Source organism: Spermophilus citellus (assembly GCF_964194105.1).
Source record: "Spermophilus citellus genome assembly, chromosome: 2".
In the NCBI taxonomy this organism is placed as follows: domain Eukaryota; kingdom Metazoa; phylum Chordata; class Mammalia; order Rodentia; family Sciuridae; genus Spermophilus; species Spermophilus citellus.
The window spans coordinates 64,437,653-64,464,117 of NC_138183.1; the positions used below are offsets into that span (position 1 = coordinate 64,437,653).

The following is a 26,465-nucleotide window of genomic DNA, read 5'->3' on the forward strand; positions in this document are numbered from 1 at the left end:
TTTTTTTTAAGACTACATGTAAAAAAAAGATAAATGGGAAATAAACTACCTTGAAGATGAAGAAAGTATTAATATTACTACTAAGTATATGGAGAAAAAAGCATCCTCTAAGGATTGAACCAAGTCTAGGATCCATAAAGTTTCAAAGGTCTGAATTCATCCTGTGTGTGTTATCTAAAAAAATTCAAGCAGAGAATTTAAATTAAAGTTAAATGGCACTGCCAAAGGACTGGTAGAAGCAAACTCAAATCTCTAGAAAAATTCAATTTGGTCAGTTCAATACCCATTTTAAGATAAAATTTGATTTCAGAGATGTTAAAATATGGGGGGAAAATTCTTCTCAGAATCTATGAAATTCTGTATTTATTGAGAATCCATTGTAACAAGTCCTTAGAACAGGGCCTGACACACAGCAGCAAAAAAATAAAATAATAATAATAAAGGCATTGATGGTACACAGGACAGACAAAATATGGGCCCCAAAGGAGTCCTTGTTCTAGTCCCAAGAAGCTATGAATGTTACCTTACATGGCAAAAGGACTTTGCAGGTATAATTAAGGGCCATGAAATGAGATTATCCAGATAGGCGCAATATAATCACAAGGGGTCTTAAAAGTAGAAGGGGAAAAGGAAGTAGAAGAGCTCTAAAGGAAATTTGACTACAAAATAATGGGCAGGAAGTGGCTGTCTTTGAAGATGGAGAAAGCAGACCATAGGCCAAGGAACATAGGAGGCCTATAAAGCTAGAAAAAAAGGGAAAACAAAACAAAACACCCAAAACCCTAACCAGATTCTCCTTTAGTATCTCCAAAAATGAGCAAATTCTTGGTGACACTTTGATTTTTGCCCTGTGAAATCCAAACTCAAGAATTCCAACCTCTAGAACTAAGTTGTATTGTATATGCCATGAAATTTGTGGTAATTTGCTACAGCAGCAAAAGAAACTAACACAAATGATATAAGAGACAAATAAATGTCTGGTGATAATAAATACCATTAAAAAAAAAAAAAAGGAGAATTCAAGTAATCCAGGACTGGTACATAGGGAATCTAGAAGACCACTCTGAAGTAATATTTAAGCAGAGATTTGAAACACAATGAGCAGCCCAGGCAGACAATAAGACAAGGGAGGTGTGGGCATGTTTACATGATTAAGCAACTCTTGGAGGGCACCATGCTAGGGTACAATGAACTTTGACTGATACCTTCATATGGACATAAAATACATATTCTGTAAGAACATTCATTGATGATAATATTACTTAAGAAATTCTGTGATAAATAGATATGAAAAAATTTAGTACATAGTTTAATGTAATAAATCTTATAATAATGTCTGAAAACAAGTATAGCTACAGTTTTAGTAAGACTGAATACATTTTCTTGCTATACGATACGACTACTGCTTTATTTGTGAACATTTAACTATTACAATTTTATGTGGTATTTAATACTCTACATATTACAATAATAGTAAACAAATTATTTTGTAAATATTATTTAAACCACAAAATGTGTTGTGAATTTTCTCCAGAATTAAAATAAAAACAGAAAACAATTTAAAAATACAATTTGTTAACTAGAATTAGACAGTTCAAGTATATTCACTTTTTGATACTCACAAATTAAAAACAGAAACAAGCATGAACAAATTCCAAGTTCCCTTATCAAATCTCCAAAACAGATTAAAAATCATGTCCTGTATTTGTTTCTTTCTTTATACCTTCAATACAAAAGAGGGGATTAAAGCTGAAGGTTAATCTTTGCAAAAGTCTAACAAAATTGATCAATCTCACTCAAAAAGTCGCAAACTAATTTTTCAGGGATAAAAAAGAAATATTACAAGAGATACTGCACATATTAAAAACATGTCGCTAACAAATTTTAAAATTCAGATACAGATTATCAGAAAATTAAATTCTAATTCAAGAACAAAAAATGAGTGGTCCTATAATCATTACAGAAATTGGATTAATCACAAAAACCTTCCCCAAAGAAAAAACAGCCCTAGGACTTTACTGAAGAGTTCTACCCAATACTGAAGAATACAAAATATACTATGAAACAGAAAAGGTATATTCCACATTATTTTATGAACTACCATAATCCATACAGGTGAGTTAGAAAAATTTATATGCAAATTTACTTAATACAAATGTAAAATCCTACCCCAGATATTGGGAAACCAAATCTAGGAAAGCTTGTCTTTAAAACAAAAACAAAACAAAACAAAAAAACTAAAATCAAACACTATGATTTCTGATGAAATTTTTAAAATTCTTTTGGTAATAAGGAAAAAAAAGATGTTATGTACTGAAGGGCCCACTACTAAATAGGATGAGGAAGAAACCAAATAAAGGACAAATCAAAATGTCATAATTCAATGACTATAATCATAAACATTTCAAAACAATCTAAGTGTAAATTTTATTCTTATTTGTAGTCCTATAAACCAGTAAAAGAAAAGATGACTGGAAAATTCAAACTCCAAGTACACAGAGCTAAGAACATTTAAGACATACCTGAAGAACAAAGTAGGATGACATGGGTAATAAAATAGCAACTTTATGATCTCTGGGAATGGAAGTTTCTTACGCAAGATACAGAGAGTAAAAGCATAAGGACAAATTTTCTTGATTTTTGAAACCTCAACTACATTAAAATTGAGAAAATTACTATTCAAACATTATAAGGAGAAAAAAGTCAGAGTTGAAAAGAATATTTTTGTCACATAAACTGAAATGATCTAGTATCCACACCTGGAATTCCTAAAAACCAAAACAGACTATCTAGCAACAAAGAAATCCAACAAGTTTTGGAGCTGGATGGTCAAAAAAGATACCCAAACTGCCAATACAAAAACAAAACTCGATTAGCTAATGAAATGTGAACCAAAGCCACAAAGAGATACTATTTTATTGTACACTCACTTAATTAGCAGAAACTGAAGTTTGACAAAATTAAGTGTGAATATGAATGCAGCACAATGGAAACTCTCATACTGGTGCAAAACTGTAACCTGACATAGTCACTTAAATATTTGGTTCTATTTACTAAAGATGCACAGGTTCTATAATCCAACAATACTACTTCTAGCATGTTGCATCCTAGAGTAAATAATGCACATATGCACAATGACACAGGTTCAAGAATGTCATGGCAGCACACTTGTAACAAGCCTAAATTATCAACAACAGAATGCTTTATATTTTCATGCTAATTATTTATCCATTCTTACCTGTGAAGGGAAAAGATGTTTCATGAAAAAAAAAAAAATCCCACACACAAGCCACACTGTCTACTTTTTTGGCTCTTATGTTTCTAACACTTTCAGTAAAAACTTGTATGATGGGAAAACAGTAATTTACAGGATCATGTTTTTTACTGTTGGAATAGTTATCCCAATCATTCTATTAAGCTAGTATTTGCCTTTCCATCATTTCCACCAAAATGTAGATCTAGTCTCCAAAGCCACAGTATTCCCTCAGAATCATTTGGAGATACATTTTTAATACTCAGTTTTGTTTTTCAGCTCAGTGCTTTGAGTTCTGTTATCTCCTCCTATTGTATACACATCCTTTTAAAATATCCTACTTTCAAGTACATTATAAGGCTCCCAACACAGCTGATTTATTTAGGTGGTTTCTCCTTCTAATGATTCATGTCCATATAAGAATTTAAAGTTGTTTAGAATTCTGTAACTGAATTAAATACTTCATCACTCTTATGTTTCTGTAGAAACTTCTGAAATCTGTTTTCAATGAAAACAGCTTTGATCCTTAGCATCACAAATAATAAAATATAAGCTTTTTCAGCACATCCTAACATTCTTCTTCCTTATCTCGGGAATCAGCAAAGTTTTTATATAAAAGGCCAGACAGTCTAAGCTCAGATGCTCTCAGTTGAAACTATTCAACAATGCTGTTTTGCATGAACCAGCCAGAGATAATACATAAATCAATGGGCATTGCTGGGTTCCAATAGAACTTTATTTACAAAAGCAGGCAGTTAGTAGGCTACAGTTTACTTACCCTTGCTGAATATTTTTAGTCATAAGCAGATGTTTGCTCCCAGATTTGTCACCTTAATTTACTAATCCAGTTAACTAGAACTTGATAAAAACATGTTTATTTTTTTTCCTTATGTAAGAAAACTGTCAGTGCCATTCTAAAATACTCAATGCTCAATACAACAAATTGAAGAATTCATTATCAAGAAAAGAATTGCATAAAAATGAACATAGAAGGGACTACAGTTGTGGCTCAGTGTTAGAACACTTGCCTAGCATGTATGAGGCACAGGGTTTTAATCCTCAGCACCACATAAAAATAAATAAAATAAAGGTATTGTGTCCACCTACAACCAAAAAATATGTTTTAAAAAATGAATACAGAAGGATGCTTAAACATTATTTGTGGTAAAGCACTGGAGACAGTTAATATATTTTATTTGTGGTTATCTGAAACAATGCAGAGTGCTTCATTATGTGATGAGATAAACCTTTAAAGTATTTCTTACAGAATTAATGATGCAAATATCTGAGTGGTTTGGTATTTTAGGTAACTTTTTGTATTTTGAATTCTCTTCATTAAGTTGGCTAAATTCCTTAAATTGAAGGAAAATTCTGGTTAGTGTTGAAGTCTAGCAGATACCTATTAGGTAGTCATCTCTACCTAATATCAACTTAGCTATTAAGATGCTTTTGTATATTCTGTTTCATTTATAAGAATCTTGTGTATAAGTAAGGATTTTTCTAATGAGATACTCAGTTATGTCCACCATTCCTCCAAATATCTCCAACCTTAAAATGGAGATAGTGATTTAAGACATTCTTAATAAAAATTCTCAAGATATTCTCTTATAGTAAGGAAATTTCCATCTTTCATAAACTATACCTTTAAAAAAAAACAAGGAACATGTGCTTTATACCTAAAATTTACATTCCTTAATTCAGTAACTAAGTAGCATGTGAAGAGAATCTTACCCTAGGAAGATTTTCACACGAAGTTCTTTTTTGGTCCTTGAGATTGTCTTCAATGTGGTAATTTCTGCATCATACCAAAATCCTCTTTTTCCTGGATTTTCTACATTGTAATTAACCATTACTACATCACCAACGTTTAGTTCATTCCATTTCAAAATAGTTCTAGCTCGTGGCCGAAGATTCTGGACGTTCATTTCTAGAGTACCACTTTCCGGGTACCTGAGGAGAAAGAGGGGGGGAAAAAAACACAGAACACAGCCTATGATAATCACCAAAGATGACTAAACAATTTGCAACAATTAGAAAAACTTAAGAGTTGATAGTCTAGGAGAATAAGTAACACAGGTTGCAACATCTTTAAATAGAGGGTATATTTTGATGACCTCTCACCTGTACTGTGATACATACCTACAGGCTGGTTTCTTAAGTGTGAGCATGAACCCTCACTCCCCAGCCTTGTTACACCTTGAAGATGCAGGTGTCTTCATGGCTTACAGTATGCCAACCAACCACTATCGTATCTACTTTGAGGGGGCTATGTTACTATTTATGTAACATCTATTTAGTCAAATATTACCATTATAAACTGAATATTATGAATGAGAGTATGTATTCTTCTTAATGACACTTAAATGACATCCAGTCATGATTTTAATTACCACAGCAAAACAATTCTTATTAAAATCTTAGGAAGATATTGTTAGCTGGAGAGTAGGGGGTGTGAGAGTGGTAAACACAAACTCTTGCTTCACATTTTTTAATCCAAGTTTAAGAATTATCTTAATAGGCTTAGATGTTGGCCTCTTCCTGATATTGGAACCAAGTCATTGAGTTCTGTCATTTGCCTTATGCATAATAAAAAAACAGAGCCTAGCATGCTCCAACAGCCTTAACTTACTCAGGAAGAGAAAATTCTAGTTCTTCAACATGGGTAGCTTTCTAGTAATGTTTAAAAATAAAACCAAAAGTCCAGAAATTTATATGTAAAAGATTGTGTAAAAGTATTCTGGAAGAACTTGGCTTTATTTCCTTCTATAGTTTTAGAACGGTCTTCAATTTTAGGCCTAATTTATTGATATCATCAGGCCAAAGACAGTCCACACTGGTTTCTGTAAAATTAAGAACTTTTGCCTTTATATATTATTAGGTAGTAGAGGGACAAAAAACAAACAATCAACCAACAACAACAACCAAAAAAAAAAAAAAAACCCAAGTAACATCTAATCCTGCTCTTAAAAAAATTCAATCTATTAAGATAGATCAAAGTGCTAGAGCAGTGGTTCTCAAAGTATGGTCTACGGACCAGCAGCATCAACACCAACTGGATATGTGTTAGAAAGGCATATATGGGGCTCCTTTTCATACTTGAGTCAGAAATTCTGGCAATGAAGCCTAGTAATATACTTTTAAAATCAGTGGTTCTAATGCATGTTCAAGTTTGAGAACTTAATATGCTATAAGAACATAAGAGTAATTAAATATTATATATCCCAAGGGGCAACACTGTCAGAGTAAAAACTAAGTTGATTAGGAGTTAAAAGATTTCTTCCCTAAGTATTCTGTTCAATATGAAAGTGGATCTGAAGTTGGTAGAAGCTCTAGCAGCTAGTCTTTATTCCTCCAATCAAACAAGGACTATGCAAGTCTAGAACTGACAGTGTACTGAATAATTTAGAATAAGTGATACTATTTCTGTATGAAATCTTTAATCAAGTTTCTAAGTATTAGTTAATAGGGGAGGGACAGGGATTGCAGGATTGGCAAAGGGCCTCAGAGATTATCTGGTTCATTTACCAGTGGATTAATCTATGCCATAATTCCTTTCAACAAGCCTTCCAAACATTAGTCTCTGCTTAGATAATAAATTATTATTTTTAATTTTTCTAAATTTATTCTCAGATAATAAATTATGAAGGCTTTTTTGGGGGGGGGGCTTGGGTAAAGAGTTTATTAAGCCCCACAATCAAAAAGCTCAGGAATTCTGTTAAGGGCTTGGTTGATGACCTGATATGAGGGCATTTTTAACCCTAAGCCATGCTGTCTTCACAAAGTTCTGACACAGGAAAGATAGGACACTTAATGAAGCAAAGATAAGCTTTTGCAACTTACTCTACATTTTAGTTCCATGAAGAAATTTCTCCACATCAGACTTAATATTTGACAGTTTAAATCTATCATCTTCAATCACCTCCTCTAATTAAAACATTGGTTTTAGTGAATTTTTTTCAACTCACAACAAGATTTGAACCCATTTATCATTCTGGTGTCTTCAGCCAAAGTATGTTCTATTTTCAACCTGTCTATGTTTACATTCCTAGTTATGCTTCTTGCTACTGTGTATCCTTGGGAAAGTTACTAAACTTCTGTAACTATTCATCATCTAAAAAATGTAACTAATGGTAATTGCACTTCTTATGGTGGTTTTGAGAACTAAAGCCAGAAAACCTTTGTAGTGCTTAAAACAGAACATGAAGAAAATATCAGTTGTACTGTTCATTTTGTCATTATAACATAGGAATAATCCTGAAGGAAATAATAAGAAGGAACCTTACAAGTACAAAGTCATGTCCATATTTCACTCTTCTCCCTATTTTTAAAAAAATATTTTTTAGTTGTTGATGGACTTTTATTTTGTTTACTTGTATGCAATGTTGAGAATCAAACCCAGTGCCTCACACATGCTAGACAAGTGCTCTACCACTGAGCTACAACCCCAACTTCTCTTCTCCCTATTTCAATCCTACTTTTTTATGGTCAAACTAAATCTAAAGTTTTTAGCCCAGCATCTGATATTTATATGTTCATATTGTTTCATGTAACTTGATCAGAAAATAACCAATATTTTTCTCAGCCTATAAAATGAAGGGAACCTTTAACTTAAGGTTTCACTGATTCTAAAGTTATGGTTTTGTTGTCAGCTTCAATATTCTTAAGGCCAAATGAGAAGAAAAACTATTTTAGATGAGATTCATTTCTCAGCTATATAATAAAGGTTGTAATTTGACACAATGATATTGTCATCATCCTATGTTTTAAAAACAATGTAGTAACAAACCATGTTTCAATGGCAAAAAAAAAAAAAAAGAAAAAGAAAGAAAGTTCTCCATTTGAGTCTGTCAAAATTAGAATGGAGATACTCTGAACAAAATAGAACTAGAAAAAAGCTTTTAAATCATATTTAAATGTGGAGATAAAGAAAACACGTCATCTCATACACAAGAACAAGGGAATTTCTGTTTACAATGTCAAAAGAGAATAATGTAGATGATATGTGTATATACTCTATGTACACACACATACCTAAGATATGTCACAAAAATGAAGTGCATATTTTCTAATTCTAGACAGAGAGATGCTAGGTTAATTGGTATATTAAAACAAAACAAACAAAAAACAAGGAACAGACACCATAAAACTACTTTTAACAAAGTTAGGAACGTGTCAAATGCTCAAATATTACCTAATATTAATGTTTTTCTTTCCCTGGACATCTTCATCTACACATATCTTAACATTTGTATAATGACAACTCTGAAACTCTGATACTTTTCAGAGCCAGGTGCATTGGCACATGCTTGTAATCCCAGTGACTGAGGCTGAGACTGGAAGGTTGCAAGTTAGAGACCAGCCTCAGCAACTTGGCAAGGCCATTAGCAACTTAGTGAGACACTGTCTCCAAAAAAAAAAAAAAAAAAAAAAAAAAAAAGCGGGGGGGGGGGGGGGGATGGGGATGTGGCTCAGCAGTTAGGCACCTTGGGTTCTAATCCATGGTACTAAAACAATAACAGAAAGGAGGAGGGGGGGAGGGGGAGGGGGAAACTTTTTAGATTCCTATTTCTTTTAAAGATTTTTTTAGTTGTTGATAGACCTTTATTTATATATATGCAGTGCTAAGAACTGAACCCAGTGCCTCACACAGACTAGGCAAGCGCTCTACCATTGAGCCACAACCTCAGCCCTCACATTCCTATTTCTAACTATACCTCTAACCCAGAAGTCCCAGAAGCATCCCAAAGGAATTCCCCTACCCCATAATCTGCTGATGCTTAGTTTTAGTCTCTGGTAGCAACCCTTCATGCTCTCAGAAACTAAGGAGTTTTCCCCAATTTCTCTTACAATGCCTCCATCCAGTTACTAAGTTCTCCATTATATATTCTTTTGATATTAATTTACTGTAATGCTATAATCTTAGTTAAGATCTGCATTTCTCAGATAATTGCCAAGGCCCAACATATCTCTTTACTTTTAAAGATCACAACCTCCAATCCTTATCTTATTCCTGCCAAAGTGAAGATTCTAAAACACAGATCTACTTAAGACATTTTGTCAAGTTTGATAACAATCTATTGATAGGCTAGAAAAAGCAGGTATTCTCCTATAAAGCTTAGAGAAATGAAAAGTGGTAATTGACCCCTTGTGGAGGGGACTCTGGCAATAGCCAGAATTTTGCCTATACATATGTCTTCTGACCCAGGAATTCTACTTTTAGAAATCCACCCCAACATAAATAACAAAAATCTTCACAAAGAGACATATAAAAGTCTATTTTATAACTGCACTATTTGTAATAATGGGACTAGAAATAATCAAACATCCACAATAGGAAACCATTTAAGATAACATGGTACACTTATATAATGGAATGTTATGTTCCTATAAAAAAAGAACGAGGAATATATGCTCTAGAATGACTTCTAGGCTATATTAACTCAACAAAGCAAGGAAGAGATCAGTAGTGCGCTATTTTCTATCTAGTATATGAATATGTAAATGCAAATATTTGCTAGAAATGGAGTATGTTTCTTTTGCTCTGCTTTGTTTTTGGAGATTTAACTATAAACCATGTAATGTTTCACATAATTATAAAGCAAACCAAATAAAAAATGTGAGAAGTTCCTAAAAACCAAAAGGAAAATTATAAAAAAAGTACACAAATGGTGACTTCACTACACTGCAAAAACTGTGACAAGTTATTTGAAAACATAATAAGTTGACTATATAGCCCAAATGAGATATTTCCTAAGGACAAAACAAAATTTGAAAAAAAAAAACCTTTCAGTAATCACATCATTTGTGGTAGTAGTACTGTTAGTCTGAAACTACCATGTGAATAGGATAAAGCAAATTAATGGTATATTAGGAACCATGATTGTGAGGATCAAAGATAACATAAAATTTAAGATATTAAATTATAGTCCTCTAATTCTAAATTTCATTATAAATATCAATAGAAACCCATAGTATATTTCCTGGCTTTATCCAACGAAAAAACCTAGACACATGCCCAAATAAGTATCAATGAGCAGTTTAAACTGTGTTCTAAATATAATTTCTTACTAAAAACAACTGGAGATCCTTGAGGAAATGGCTGAACCCAGGCTTCTGGCATCCTCTTGTACCTGAATACAAAAAAGCACTCAAAAATTATGTTAGGTTCAACCTGAAGAAGCCTTCATATGCCAAAGTGGGGACAATTTGGGCACCCAAAATTAGATTAAAACTGTGTTAAAATCTACTTAGTTTTACTACTTAAAAGCAAAAACCCTCAATCTGAAAACTGAAAAAGGTAGAGACACCTAATGGAGTGACATAAAACATGTTTAATCCCCCAAACAACAAATTGTGACATGGTATGAAAAATGGTTTACCAGCGCAGCTCATGAAAGATATTATTAGGGGTTTGTCACCCTGGTACTCACTGCCTATCACACACCAAAACTGTCAGGTTCCTGGAAATAGGTTCAGCATAATCATATTAAAAAATCTAAGTTACCAAATATCAAGGCCAAAGGCCAAACACATCAGATCTTTTAAGGACAGCAGTCTCTCGGATCTGATATGTTTACTCTTTCCTGAAAACTCTAGAAAGAATTCTTTTAGCTATTTTTTCAGACGAATGTTTCAGGAAGCAGATATTAAGATGAAGGTGACACCTATGAAAGAAAAGGAGAAACTAGAACTAGGAAATAAAAGCCCTTAAACTGATGACCATCAGTTGTGCTGAAAGGACAGGAAAGGAGTATGTTGGGCAAGAAAAGTTAGAGTATAGTACAACTCGACAAATTCTTGGCTAACCCAATGCTGAACTCAGGTGTAGAAATTAACCACAGAGGGCTGGGGTTGTGTAGCTCAGTGGTAGAGCTCTTGCCCCGCATGCATGAGGCACTGGGTTCGATCCTCAGCACCACATAAAAATAAAGACATTGTGTCCATCTACAAATAAAAATTAAAAAAAGAAAGAAAGAGAGAGAGAGAGAGAGAGAGAGAGAGAGAGAGAGAGAGAGAGAGAGAGAAATTAACCACAGAATTCCACCACGGGCAGAAATTGCCAGGCAAAGAAGTCTTGTCACAACTGGTCACTAACTGAGGGATTCCAGGAAAGATCATAATCTTGGCGAAAAAGCTGCAGATCTTCAAAGTGCTATGGTTAAAGGTTATCAGCTAAATCAACTCCTTGCAGTTGGTCAGTAAAAATTCTTTCTTGAAGGGAGATCTAAGCAGTGTACCCAACCAAGGCCACTAAAGCCATACATTAGGCTATTAATGAATGAAAATGATGTAAGATCTGGGGCTTTCTTCAAAGTAATCAATGATGCTCAGAAATGCTGGTATAAATAATACAAAATTGGCCATGGCTGAAGTTAGGCAATGGGTTCATTATATTGTTCTTTCATGTATTTAAAGATTTCTATAACAAAAACAAAGTAAAATGCTACAAATTAAAATCCAAATACTAGCTAGAAACAAAAGGTTCTCTCCATCTTTTGAAGAGTTGTACCATATGCATGCAAAATTCAAAAGATAACACTCAAAGCTTACAATAAAGACAGTCTCTTGTCCCAGCCCACCACACTCACTTACTTCTGTTCCCCAGAGGCAATCACTTTCAATTCTTAGCTACCTCTTAATTACCTACATATCTTTAAATAGCATGCTTATAATTTTTGAACTGTTACTCTACCCATTTCTCATATCCAGTTCACTTGCCTCCAACCTCCTGTTCTTTACAATTACTAACATGTACAAGGAACTCTAAGTAGTTACGTATATTTACAATAACCCTTATAACACAGATAGAAGTCATTGTATCCCCATTTTTCAGAAAAAAATACAAAAATTAAATAACTTATTCAGATAATAGGGAGGAGCAGAAACATGGTTCAACCGATGATCTGGCTCTATACTCTGTACTCTTAACAAGAGTTGACAAACTTTAACTTGCTCTCAAGCACATTATACAAACTACGTAGTTTGTAAAACAAAACAAGAAAATCAGTATTTTTCTTAACATGTTGACAAAACAGTACTCACAGTTAAGCAATGAAATATTCTTTAATCACATTTCTTTCATAGTTTTGCTTTCTTTTCAGTGCCTAATTGCCCTTTTTGGTCACTAGTTTTCTATGTATCAGTCACTCATTTATCTCCATTTCACCACAGTTGTAAAACTCCTATATGTTCAAACATTTCTGGTACTCTACTAATCTTGTGGGCTTCAAAACATCTCTTCTACAGCCCTTATTCCAATCTGGACACTTGCTCTACAGCTGTCATGCTGGGATTGCCTTCCATTTCTTTCTGTGCTGAATCCTGGTTCCTAAATAACATTGCCATGTCTTCCTCTTTGATTTAAACCTTGAGTAAGGTAGAAGTGGTTTAAAGGCTCTTCATTTTCCACATGGCTACCTCCAAAGTACCTAGTGAATCCAAGGCCTGAGCCTTCCCATGTTCTCAAATGGCAATTTAACTTGCTTATTGATTGGCTTCTCATCTTTAGGTTTTGGCTTTCTTTGGCCTGCTAAGTTAGATATTATGCATTCAATTGTGTTTTGCCTTCCAAAATTTTGTTGCTTTGTCTTATTTTTTTATATCTTTTTTTTTTTTTTTGGTCCTGGGAGTTCATGCATTTATTCTTTTACTTTCTTCTAGGAAGGTACAGGAACAAGTAGAAAAAATATACATCTTAATTTGCAATGTTTAAATTGAAATTTTTTTGGGGGGGAGCTGGGGATGTGGCTCAAGCGGTAGCACGCTCTCCTGGCATGCGTGCGGCCCGGGTTCGATCCTCAGCACCACATACAAACAAAGATGTTGTGTCCGCCAATAACTAAAAAATAAAAATATGAAAATTCTCTCTCTCTCTCCTCTCTCTTTAAAAAAAAAAATAAATAAATTGAAATTTTTGTTCAACTTTAGTTTCCTTACTTCTTACTCGCCACATCTTTTTTAGCTATGTAATCTACTCTCCTCTTTCTTTATCCCTTGGTATCCTGCTTATTTTCCTTCAGTAACACAGAAATATTATCAACCCTGCAATCTCAAAGCTAAGTGTGCATATTTCTATCACAGCACTTATACTGCAAAGCAGGAATTTTTCATGGAGAAGAAGGAACTATGTTCACATTTTAGGATGCTTGGGATGTACCAGGCTTACAAATGTCTGGAAACACACCCAACCCATTAAACAGAAAACTGCTTTTATATAACTGAAGTTCTTGGTTGAATACAAAAAATTATGACCACAGCATTTGAAAAAGATCTCCTTGATTCTGATATTCTTCTCTTCTTCCTGAAAATCCTTGACTTAAATAGTTAGGTGACATTTTAGTCCATTTTGTATTACTATAACAAAATAGCTGAGGCTATAACTCTATTTTTTAAAAAAAGGTTTATTTAGCTCACAATTCTGAGGTTAAAAGTCCAAAATCAGGTGGGCCCCACTGGTTCAGCCTCTGGTGAAGGCCTAATGGCAGATATACCAAAACAGTGTGTCACAATGGCAGGAGAACATATAGGAGGAAGAGATCATATCTCGAAACAGGAAGCCAGGAAGATTGGGGTCCCAAAATATTTTCCAAGGGCATATCCCTAAGTGATCTCAGGACCTTCAATTAGGCTCTACCTCTTAAAGGTTTCACCACCTCACATTACCACACTGGGGACCTCACTTCCAATACCATGAATCCTTATCCAAACCATATCCAAACCACACCAGGTGGGAACATAGAATTCCATGCCAGAGATAATGAGAAAAATGTTTTATGTTTTTAGTGTACTTAAAACAACAATAATAAACATGTACATAGCTAAACTCTTAATTATAGTAGATTTAAGGTAAAGTCTATTCAATTATAGGCAGCCCCTAATACAGCATTCCCTTTCCCATGAGGTTTAATGTACAACACTGCTAATCACTGCAAATTGTCCGAGCAGCTGACTTCTTCCAGACTTTGCACTGAGAAGAGCTGATTATACCAACTATATGAAGCATTTTGGCTGAAGTGGAAACTTGAACCAGTTCTAAAACAAATCTTAAGGTATTCACAAAGAACTGGAGCACAGAAATGTATCAAAGTCAACTTTACTTACCACTGTTCAAAGTGTCAACCCTATTCCTATGGATGAAAGAAACTAGGGTCCTTCCTCTTTCTTTTGTAAGCATGACCTCTTGGTTCTCAGAATCTGGAGTCAAGGTATTATTCTACTATGGGTACAAGATAATCATATCCTTGAATTTTGAACCAATTAGGTGAAACACAGATTATATTTCCAGTGAGCCTTAAATATATCTGTAGTTTAAGTTTTTCCAATAAAATTCACAATGTTCCAAATATAATATTCTTTCAGCTACCCTTCAGTGCATATGCTTTTGATTATCCTTAACTGTATGACATTTTTGCCAATTAAAAACAAAACTGGCTTTAAATTTTTTTTATTATTATTATTTTGTACCAGGGATTAAGCCCAGGGGTGCTTAACCACTGAGCTACATCCCCACTCCTTTTTTTGTTATTTTATTTAGAGAAGTGGTCTTGCTGAGTTGCTTAGGTCCTCACTAAATTGGTTTTTAGTAACAGCAAACAATCAATGATGAGGGAATTAAATTTTAGAGAAACAGACTAGTCTCTTAAAAATAAAAAAGTGTACTATACAATAGTGAAACTACATTTTCATAGATGGCTTGTAATCTATTAATTCTAAAAGACTTAAACTACTTTAACAAGCAAAGTAGTATCAATGAAACTATTCCTTTAAACCATGGCTTCCTGTGGCTAATATGTTTAAATAAGGACACCATTCATCTGCAGGCATGTTCTAGTTTAGCAAATCTTTAATGTTATACCACATGCAAAAAGAAAGCATTTCTTATTCTAATAGATGACATTATGAAGTTTCACACCTTAAATTTAGAGGTTACTCACAATTAAGAATAAAAACTTACTTAAAACTGCTTACAGTAGGATTTTACACATTACATGGAAATCTCATTTTTGGAACACATTAACAATATCAGATAACTATTTGATAATTATAGAAAAAACATAATCAGATTAAAAGCACCTATGCAAAAATACAATACTTCAGTATTAAGAATACTTACCAAAATATATGTTTTGTTAATTAGTAAGTAAAAAGCAGAAAGTATGATTCTATTACTACTAGGTATTTTTCAAAGTTACAAGAATAAAAAACATATATCAAGTAGATGTTTACAGAGGATGAAATTAATGCTGAAATATTTAAAACAAAAGATTAACAGTAAATTGAAGACCTGGAATTCAAACCACATTCTCAATCTAGTGTCTCAACTACAGTCTGAGAGAGCTATTGCTCTGTATACTCCATGGGGTCCTGGGATCTCTGTTCAAAAAACAGATTTCTGGGCTCTACCAAAGGCCAGCACATCACAGGGGTCGGGGAGTCCCCTCAACAATCTTCATCCTAAACACCTTACCTGGGAAAATCTGAAGTGTTTCTGATGTTTTGTTTTGTTTAACAGCACTGGGGATGGAACCAAGGGGCACTCTACCACTGAACTACATTCCCAGCCCTTTTTATTTTGAGATAAAGTCTCACTGAGTTGCTGAGGCTGACTTTCAACTTTCAATCCTGCTGCCTCAGCCTCCTGAGCCTCTGGGACTACAGGAGTGTACCACTATGCCCCAGCCAGTTTTACTACTTTCTATAAAAGTTACTTTAAACTAAAAATACCACTTGATTTTATTCAGAATTGTTTCACTGACTTCTATTTGCAATAGCCATAATTAAGACTACTCAAAAGCATGTACTTGGCTAAAAATAGCTGCAAAAATCAACATTGAGAGCAATGATATCATTATTCTATAACATTTGCCAGAATGAACTCTTAATTACTGCCCAAATTACCCGCAAAGTCCTAGGTGATGCTGTTGACATTTCCACTTAATCCCATGGTAAAGCCTTGATATTTCCATTAAAAGCAATAGTTTAACCTATTTGGTTTTAAAAATGCTTTTAACTAATTCATTGTGAGTCTTCTCCACAGAAAAATCATAAGCACTTACAAGTAAAGCTCTTCTGGCATACAGTATTTCTTCTGCAAAAATTGTTTAACTACAGGGACTAAAAAATTTTTTAAGTTATATGAACAACTCCATGTGCTATATGTAGACAATGTTAATAATAAGGCATTATAAACAGGTATAGACAGTGATACCTCTTTATAAGCATGCTTCTCCCAAAATGAGAGGTAAAGTTGCAAGTATGCTTTTCTGAATATAAGTCTACTACTTACTAGCTTGTAATATTGGGGAAGTTATTCAACCTCTCTAAAATCTCAGTTATTCTCACTTTACACATAAAATATCTACTTCACTGAGTTTTTAATGAGGATTATATGAGATAATTCAGGTAAAGTACCTGTAAAGTGCTTGACCACAATGTTATTTTAATAGAATTACTAGTTTAAGCTACTATAATGTTGGCATTATGAAAAGGTTCTTAGCAAACATTTACCTATATTTAAAGATTGCAACTTTATCTAGTTCAGACAATAATTATTAATTCTTAAGATATGATTTATAAATATAACAACTTTCATAAGAATTTTTCTTTTTTAAATACATATTTTCTCAAACTGTCAAGTGTTTTCTAACTTTTCTCCTTAAAGAAATCATCTAAAGGTCTGGGTTATAGCTCAGTGGTAGAGCACTTGCCTAGCATGTGTGGGGCACTGAGTTCAATCCTCAGCACCACATAAAAATAAATTAAATAAAGGTATTGTGTCCATCTACAACTAAATAAATAAAAATCAGCAAAATTTGTAAAATAAGATCTCTAAATTAGGCCATTATATTTAATAAAATAATAAAAGAAAAAGCAAGTCACTAACAAAGTTTTCTTCAACTTACCTTTTTAATTGGCCTGTAAGACTGACAAAAGGAATACAATAGTGAATTCTTGATAGACACTAATGAGAATAGGTAGTGTGGTAACTATGGCAAAAATTTAAGTCTAGATATATGATTAAGAACTTTATATTAACATTTATTTAGAGAAACTTTGAACTGGATGAAAATTTATTGGTTGATTATGCTGTAATGAACAGAGAAGAGACTGTTTCATCAATTGACATCATTTCAAAGTAAAGCATTTTCCAATCAGGGGAGAAACTGAGATCTACTTCAAGCCTATAACCTTCAGGAAGCTTGACTTACAAGGACTGACTTTAAGAGTGAAACAGAACATAGATCTAGATCTCAGAAAAAGCACTCAATGATTACACAGTATTTCCCCCCTTGAGAATTTAATAGAGCTGGGTGGTCGCGCACACCTGTAATTCCAGCTGCTTGGAAGGCTGAGGTAGGAGGATCACAAGTTTGAGGCCAGTCAGGGGAACTTAGAAAGAACCTGTCTCAAAATAAAAAATAAAAAGGGCTGGGAGAAAGCTCAGTGGTAGAGAACCCTGGATTCAACCTCTATGTCAGAAAATTAAAAAGTTTAATAAATTCCCCATAAAGTTTAATAAATTCTCCATAAATACATTATGAACATTACTTTCTAAACAATAATGGGTAAAGCCTGCATAGCGCAGAAATGATCCCTTATTTAAAGTCATCTACAGATCATTTAGCTTCAATGAAATATAATCTTTTAAGAAAGAATGAATACTAATAGTTTTGTCTAAATGAAAAAATAAACAACAAGCTATAAATGGGTATGGTGGCAAAAGCCTGTAATCCTAGCAATTTAGGAGGCTGAGGCAGGAGGATTGCAGGTTTGAGGCCAGCCTCAACTTACTGAGTCCCTGGCTCAAAATACAATAAAAAGTGCTGGGGATATGGCTCAGTGGTAGTGCGCCCTTGGATTCAATCCCCAGTACTTGGGGAGTGGGGGAAGGAGATGGGAGCCATAAGCCTAATTGTGTGCTAAAATAAGGATGAACATTCATTCAGGTTCTTCAGATACTACATATTACCCCTGACTTTTTTTTTAACCTTTATTTTATTTATTTGTTTGTTTGTTTATTTATTTATTTTTATGTGGTGCTGAGGATTGAACCAGTGCCTCACCCATGCTAGGTGAGCACCCTACCACTGAGCCACAACCCCATCCCCTTACCCTTGGCTTTTTTAGACAATATTTTTATTAGTTGTTGATGAAATTTTTTATTTTATTTATTTGTATGTGGTGCTGAGAATTGAATCCAGTGCCTCACATATACTAGGCAAGCGCTCTACTACTGAGCCATAATCCAAGCCCTACCTTTGGCTTTTAATAAAATATATTTACTATATTTAGTTTCACTGTCATATTAACCTCTTTCCCCAATGTTGCTCTTTAGTAGTGGGTATGTGATAGCAATGGTTAAACTCAAGACAAAAGGAAATCTTATCGATGAGTGGTTGTTAAAACTTATCGTGCATCAGAATCACCCAGAGAATTTAAATTTTTTGATCAAATTATGCTTTGTACATGTACAAATTTATCACAATGAATTCCACTTCTATGAATAATTATAAGAAAGGGTGAATTCTGGTGAATGAAATGAAGCAAATAATATTATGTGCATATATCAATAAATTACAATGAATTCCATTATATATAATCATAATGCACCAATAGGAACATTTTTTAAAAACCCACAGAGATATCTCGGCCACACCCAGAAATTGATTCATTATGTCTGGAATGAGTCAAAGAATTCACATTTCTAACAAGTAATGCTGATACTCCTGGTCAAGGACTATAGTTGGGAACCACTGGTTTAATACAGTAGTTCTCAATCATGGCTACACAGTAGAATCACAGGTTAAGAACTTTTGAATACACCAATCCTCTGGGGCCCCTCAGGATCTATACTAGAAGTTCTGCAAGGGTTAAGTGTCAAGAAATAATATTTTTAAAAACTTTCTAGACAACTGTATCCAGGGTTAATCACTAGTCTAAGTGATTAACTAGAATCTACACTAAATCCACTAAGGACTTAGTACAAAAAATGGACAAATATTTTAGCATTTATTTGCTGATAAAGCAGCCAAATAATGAATATAGGCAAATTTGATGGTAGGGTCTCAGTTGCTGACTATCTATGGTTTAACTAAACAGAAGTTATAGGTGTGCTTTTTGCTTTAGATCCCAGGCAACATCTAAAGCAAGTCTTTAAGATCATACTAGCTTTATATATACTGTTTGATCTTTGAAGGCAACAGAGGTGAATTCAATTATGTCAACCACCTTTGGGTTGAATGACAATATCACATTATTAACTCTTAGGCTCTGGAGTCTGACAATTTAATTACAACCTTTGGCAAGTTATATAATAAACCTTGGTTTCCTTACAAGTTAATGTAACTAACATAATCATTCTAAAAGTTTATGTATTCATGTAAGTAGTTAAGTTTGGACCCTAACACATAAGACTTAATGATGTCTAAAGCACTAGGAAATATGTAGATAATGTAAAGCAAACATGGAGAACTTCATATTATTCATATGTCTGTGCCATAGACATTACCTATTACAAATATTAAGAAAATGACTGTCTTCAAGATTACCTCTTTACCTTCAGTCAACATCATGGCTCTTCATCAGAAGCTTCACAGACTCTACTTTCCTAAGACTAGTCACAATTTTATGAATTTATATGTGGAGGGTCCTTTAAAATGTTAATCTTAACTTTTAATAACTACAGAGAGGATAACTCATGGGACTGACAAACATTTAGAAGTTATAAAATTGAAATAGTACAAGTTTACCAAAATAAGGAAAAATTTGATGTTCTCTCCCATTTTTTTAATTGACCAGTTAATGACTTATAATGGCCTGTTTACCTTGAGATTTGCCCATTTCTTAAACCTCTTCCCTTTTGTTTTCAGTACAAGTATCTCTAAAAGAGTTTTTATTAGGCATAGCCTCTCCCTGGTAATTTAGGTTTTGTAGGTGGAAAAGGGAAGTAGCTCTCCTCATAGCCAAGTTGTGTATGCCTACTAACCAGGTGCTTTTAAAAACAACTTAAGAATTCCTTTGAATCTTCATCTCTGGAGTTGAAATATTCCTACAGCTGACTTTCTCTTCAAGTATGAACTAGGTTGGTTGAGTCCTTATAAATCACGGGTGATGGCAGGTGTAACAGCAATCAAGGGGAAAACAAAACAAAACACACGCAAATATCTACTTTGTACCAGGCCCTTTGATATTTACCCCATGCTTGTTTTACATTATCTACAGTAAGATGTTAATCATAGAATTGACAGTGTAACTATACATTCTTCAGCCTATACCCCATCAAGGAGCTTATAGAAAAGAGACATTTACTAAAAGTAAAATTTTAAAACATTTCAAATCTGCTTAACATAACCTGCTTTTCATGAACTTAAAGTGTATACATCTATAATTTTGAGAGGAAAAATGCAGATTAGGAACAAGTGATTTCATTGCCATGTTAGAACAATGAATATCTAATTCTTTGAGTATTTTGAAACCACTCTACATAACAAACATAATAGGTGTACAATGTTTATTTTTCTTCATAGACTAAAAATTGTTTTCTAAATTACTGAGTGGAGTGGGAATTGAAAATACAACCAAATACTCATTTATCCTGATCTGATTCTGCAAGCAATTTTAATGAAGTTCATTTTAATGACTAAGAATTCATCTGGTCTGATAATATACTAGATCTGTAGTCTATTTTAAAAATAGCTTTTGATTCTGGCATGATGGCATGCACCTATAATCCTTGTACTTAGGAAGCCAACGTGAGAGGATCACCTGAGCCCAGGAGTTTAAGACTACCCCGGCAACATAGTAAGACCCCCAACTCAAAATAAAATTTAAAAAATGCCTTTAAATAGTTCCATTTTAAACTAACAAACACTGCATACTCTCTAAGAATTCCAGAGATGGGTTCCTTAATCCAATATATGATACTTTCCTTACCTTTGCTAAATGACAGCTTGTACACTGCTGCAGTCAGAGATTCGAAGATATGATTATTCAGAGATTTTTCCTAATAAGCAGATAGCTTTCAACTTATTCCAGCAGGAGGAAGATGAAGTTAGTTCACTGGGGAACGTGGTAGTATCATAAATGGAATAAGATGATGACCTATAAGTACTTAATGCCTATTTTGTTTAAGTACCAATAACAAAAAAGTGACTTTGAGAAATACTGGAAGTAAGTTATACTATAAAGATATATGTTTTCTGTACAAGTATCTCTAAAAGAGTTTTTATTTAGGCATAGCCTCTCCCTGGTAATTAAGGCTTTGATAGGTGGAAAAGGGAAGTAGCTTTCCTCATAGCCAAGTTGTGTATGCCTACTAACCAGGTACTTTTAAAAACAACTTAAGAATTCCTTCAAATCTTCATCTCTGGAGTCGAAATATTCCTACTGCTGACTAATAGAATTAGTAACTTTATAAATTCCCTTAGCAATGTATCATCTCTGCTGAGTATCCCAGTCTATGTCTGAAGATGGCCAATGGCTTTTCATCAGCTACATCTCAAGGCAAACCATTCTCTACCTTTAAAAGTTTGACTGTTAGAAGTTTAGGTTTTCTGAAACTTAGCTGTGTAGACAAAACTTCCTTCTAGATAAAACTTTTAAAATACAAAAGCTAGCTGGGCATGGTGGTACATGCCTTTAATACCAGCAGTTCAAGAGGCTGAGGCAGGAGGATCGCAAGATCAGCATCAGTCTCAGCAACTTAGTGAAACACTGTCTCAAAAAAAATTGTTTAAAATATTTTTTAGTTGTAGATGGACACAATATCTTTATTTTATTTTTATGTGGTGCTGAGAATCAAACCCAGTGCCTTCCACATGTGAGGCAAGCACTCTACCACTGAGCTATACAACCCCAGCCCTGTCTCAAAATTTTTAAAAAGGAATAGGGATATAGTTCAGTGGTAAAGCACCCCTAGGTTCAACCCAGTACCAAAAATAAATGAATGAATAAAATGTAAGGGCTATCATGACTCAAAGTCTTTCAAGTTAAATATTTAGTTTTCAATTATTTTTCATTATGGTTTTACATGTTTACATTTTTAGTTCTATTCTGACCATGCACCAGGTTTTATTGATATTGGCTTTAAAATATGGGAGCTAGAGGGCAATACTGCAGACAGGGAATAGGCAATTCAGTACAACCACAGCATCTCCTAATTCTACTGACTCACTTGGAGCATAATATTCAATAAAAATCTAATTATTACAGTTGGACAGTGGTGCAGGCCTGTAGTCCAATATATTTGGAAGGTTGAGACAGGATTGCTTAAGCCCAGAGTTTAGGGCCAACTTGAGCAATCTAGTCTGGTAGAGTGACATACACCTGTAATCCCAGGAGGCTACGGCAAGAGAACCACAAGTTCAACATCAGCCTGGGACATTTGGCTAGACCCTGTCTCAAAATGAATATTTTTAAAAGGGCTGGGGATGTAGCTCAATGGTAAAGCATCCTTCGGTTTAATTCCCAGTACTGTGAGGCAGGGGGACGAATACTTTAAAAAATCTGTTTATTACTAGTAATAGGCCATATACTTCACCAGCTCTCTGCAATGTATCTATCTACCATCTAAAAAGAATGTACTCTATAACTTATTAAAATCACCATATATTTCATTAAATTTTAAAATTCATTTTTCTAATACTATAAAAAATGAAACTTTAAAAGACTGTCACATCCTATCAGAAAATGGCTCTTTCTAGATGCTTACACCAGGCACTTACTTATCCTTAACTTTTATCCAAATACTCTTGTATTGAATATATTGTATACTGTATTTTATATATCTTTTTTCTCTTTTTAAAGATGTAATTTATATTTACCTATCACTGTGCTTCTGTTTTCTTTTATTTCTCAAAGAGAGTTCAGCTATTATATCTTTAAGATGCCAACAATGAAATATTTAATTCTATCATGTAAAATTACTTAGGGAAGATAATTTTAGTTTTATGTGTGTTAGATTTAGACTTCCTTTTACTATCAATCCTTCTTATCAAGACAAATTTCTCCATTAAAAAAATAGCCAAATAAACACCAAGTAACAATGTTTTGTGCTCTCATACCACACCAAACTTAAGCACTGGACCTATCCCTTAGATAATCTTTATTAAAAAAAAATCTTTAAGAGCCTCTAAAACTATAAAATTTAAAAAGCCTTGGTTCACTCAGTGTTAAAAGCTTCTTACCCTGTTTCTGTGTTATGCCATTCTGCATAAACTTTTAAATAATTCTTTTTTTGGTCAGAAATGAAGTCCCATGTATCAGTTTTCCTAGTTATTCTCCAATTCATTGAGAGATAAAAAAATCAAAAACTTAAAAACATTCTACTTATTGACTATAGATAGTATAGAGAGCTAAAGTCTCCTACAACCCAAGTAAAATCCAGAGACTGGTAAATCCAGAGACTGCTTATTATCAACACATAGACTCTAACCAATTTCTATACCAGCCCTGATTCACCAATATTGCTAGTTTGGCCAATCCCATATCTTAATACTCACTTTCATTGTTGGTTGTATTACCATTTACTATGAAAAAAGTAGAATGATGGCTCATTTGAAGTAAGCACTGTTGGCAGGTTAACTACCACAACAAAAAGTATCAGAAAAGTAAATAAAGATTGAATGGGTCTTCTTTTGACCCTATTTAAAAATTTGACACCAAAGTCTTTTTATACAATCTTTTTTTTGGAGGGGAGATTGGTACCAGGGATTGAACTCGGGAGGCATTCAACCACTGAGCCACATTCCCAGCCCTAATTTGTATTTTATTCAGAGGCAGGGTCTCCCTGAGTTGCTTACTGCCTTACTTTTGCTGAGGCTGGCTTTGAACTCACAATCCTTCTGCCTCAGCCTCCTGAGCTGCTGGGATTACAGGTGTGCACCACCATGCCTCGATTTTTTATACCATCTTGAGGTAAAAAAATTTACAATCATCCTAGGATTTTGAACTCTTACATGACAAGAATTTGCTAATATAATATTTTCCATACATATTAAGATATTATTTGAGTGGTAACTTAAGTTCATTTTGTATGTTTAATAAATATTCAAATCTATCCCAACAATAACTTTTGTATTACAATTTTCAAAAGGGATAAAGAAAATTTAGTGTTAGAATCTAGGCTCTAACAGCCAAGTTCTTAATCCCATCTCCATCTGCACATTTCAGAACATATTTTGTCTGGGGTGGGGGATATTGGGCAATGATTGCTAATGGGTACAGGATTTATTTTGGGGGGGCAACAAAAAAGTTCTAAAATTAGTTTGTGATAATGCATAGTCCTATGAATGTGCTAAAAACATTGATGATTACCCTTCAATTGGGTAGGCTATGTGTAAATTATCTAAGTAAAAAATTGTTACTTTAATGGCTTCTACACTATGTTATAAAACACTTTTTTTTTTAAAGAGAGTGAGAGAGGGGAGAGAGAGAGAGAGAGAGAGAGAGAGAGAGAGAGAGAGAGAGAGAGAATTTTTAATATTTATTTTTTAGTTCTCGGCGGACAGAACATCTTTGTTGGTATGTGGTGCTGAGGATCGAACCCGGGCCGCACGCACACCAGGCGAGCGCGCTACCGCTTGAGCCACATCCCCAGCCCCATAAAACACTTTCTAAAATACTCTTAAAGTATATATCAAAAACCTAATGAAGGCAAACAGAAATCTGTGCATCCTAAATTAAGCCAGAAAAGACAAACCACTTAAGAGCCAGAGATGACCAAGAGTTAAAGGACCCTTGTTCATTAGTTAACAATCACCAAATAGAACAAAAGTAATAGAATGAACATGACTTCTAAATGATTTCTTCAGAATGACTAAAATAACCTTGGAATGCAAGGCTGTGCTTCTATAAACAAAAACATGAATTTTCACGAAGTCCTCAATAGCATGAGCACTTACTCATCATACTCGATATGATAAATAACGTCTTCATCAGCAGCAACAGAGTCTGAATTAGATGTAGAAGGTACATTGTCCAATTTAATTGTGTTCTCTTTGGAATTATGATTAACATTTCCATTAGTCCTTTTATAAGAACTGCCATTCTTCAGTGGAGTTTTGCCACGTGAATGTCCATCAGAAGCTCTAGTAACACTATGTATATGTGCTTCAAACCAAGCACCAAGGCCGACATCTCTGGCATCCACCAATTCATTTACCTAAAAAAAGTTTAAAATTAGTTAATGAAGCTTAATTTCATTTATTGCTGCAAAAATATTAATATAACTCAAGTATTTCAGAGTTATCATGGTATACAGTATTTGCAGCCACTGATGTTTATAGTGTTTAGTTCAAAACTAATCTTTCCAGATTATACTATCTCAAACTTGGTGAATTATGAAAGTTAACTTTCCTCCTAATTTCCTTCAGTGAAATAGGTGTTTTAATTACTCAAAACCTATTCTATACTATACTGTAAATTTTTTTTTTTTTTTTTGGTGGTACTGGGGCTTTAACCTAGGACCTTGCACATGTTAGGCAAGCATTCTAAGTTGCACAGGCTAGTTGCAAACTTGTGATTCTTCTTCCTCAGTTTCATCAGTAGCTGGGATTACAGAGGTATGTCACCATGCCCAGCTGCAAATGCAATTTTTATATACCTAAGAGTCAATCTTGCAAGTTGTTGAATAAGAATACCACTAATGAAAAGCCAGGGTTTAAACTATTATGACTGTTACTAATTTATTCCATTAATTTCTATAATCATAAAGATAACTTAATAGCCAGTCCAGCCAGAACACAGTAAAATATTAATAGAACATAAAACTTTACAATGAGAAAATTATGCATAAGAACACAGTGAAACATCTAATGAACCCATCTACAGTATAAAATTGGCAAAGTTCCAATATTAGTTAGTAACTCACTAGGAAAATACATTTATTTATCACTGGAAAAAAATAAAGATAAAAATGTAAAGACAGGTTTTTAAGATACAAAACGGGAAAAAATATACAAAATGGACACAATCAAGTCCATGTATGAAAGTGTATGAACCAGAACTAAACCATGTCATCTGATAAAAGGAAAACAGTATTAAAAAACAGTGTTAAACAATTCTCATGTTGGTATACCAGAGAATTGAGTCAAAGAATGGAAACAGGTTTTTAAAAAAATTCTCTCCTAAAACAACTGAGAACATTGGTACGCTAAGGTTCTTTCAGGACAATAACAAAAGGATCTCTTCAATCTTTACTTTTTTCTTTCTTTAA

General features: G+C 33.8%; 1 protein-coding gene across 2 annotated transcripts in view; it reads right to left on the reverse strand.

The window, feature by feature from the left end:
- The window catches only part of UHRF2 (ubiquitin like with PHD and ring finger domains 2), an 82,341-nt gene that overhangs the window by 37,611 nt on the left and 18,265 nt on the right, over positions 1-26,465 (reverse strand). For both annotated transcript variants that reach the window (XM_081267014.1, XM_081267013.1), the window contains 2 exons: positions 25,153-25,412; positions 4,985-5,203 (listed from right to left, as the gene is read on the reverse strand). In XM_081267014.1, coding sequence (XP_081123140.1) covers positions 4,985-5,203; positions 25,153-25,412 — 479 coding nt within the window. The remainder of the gene's footprint in view (positions 1-4,984; positions 5,204-25,152; positions 25,413-26,465) is intronic.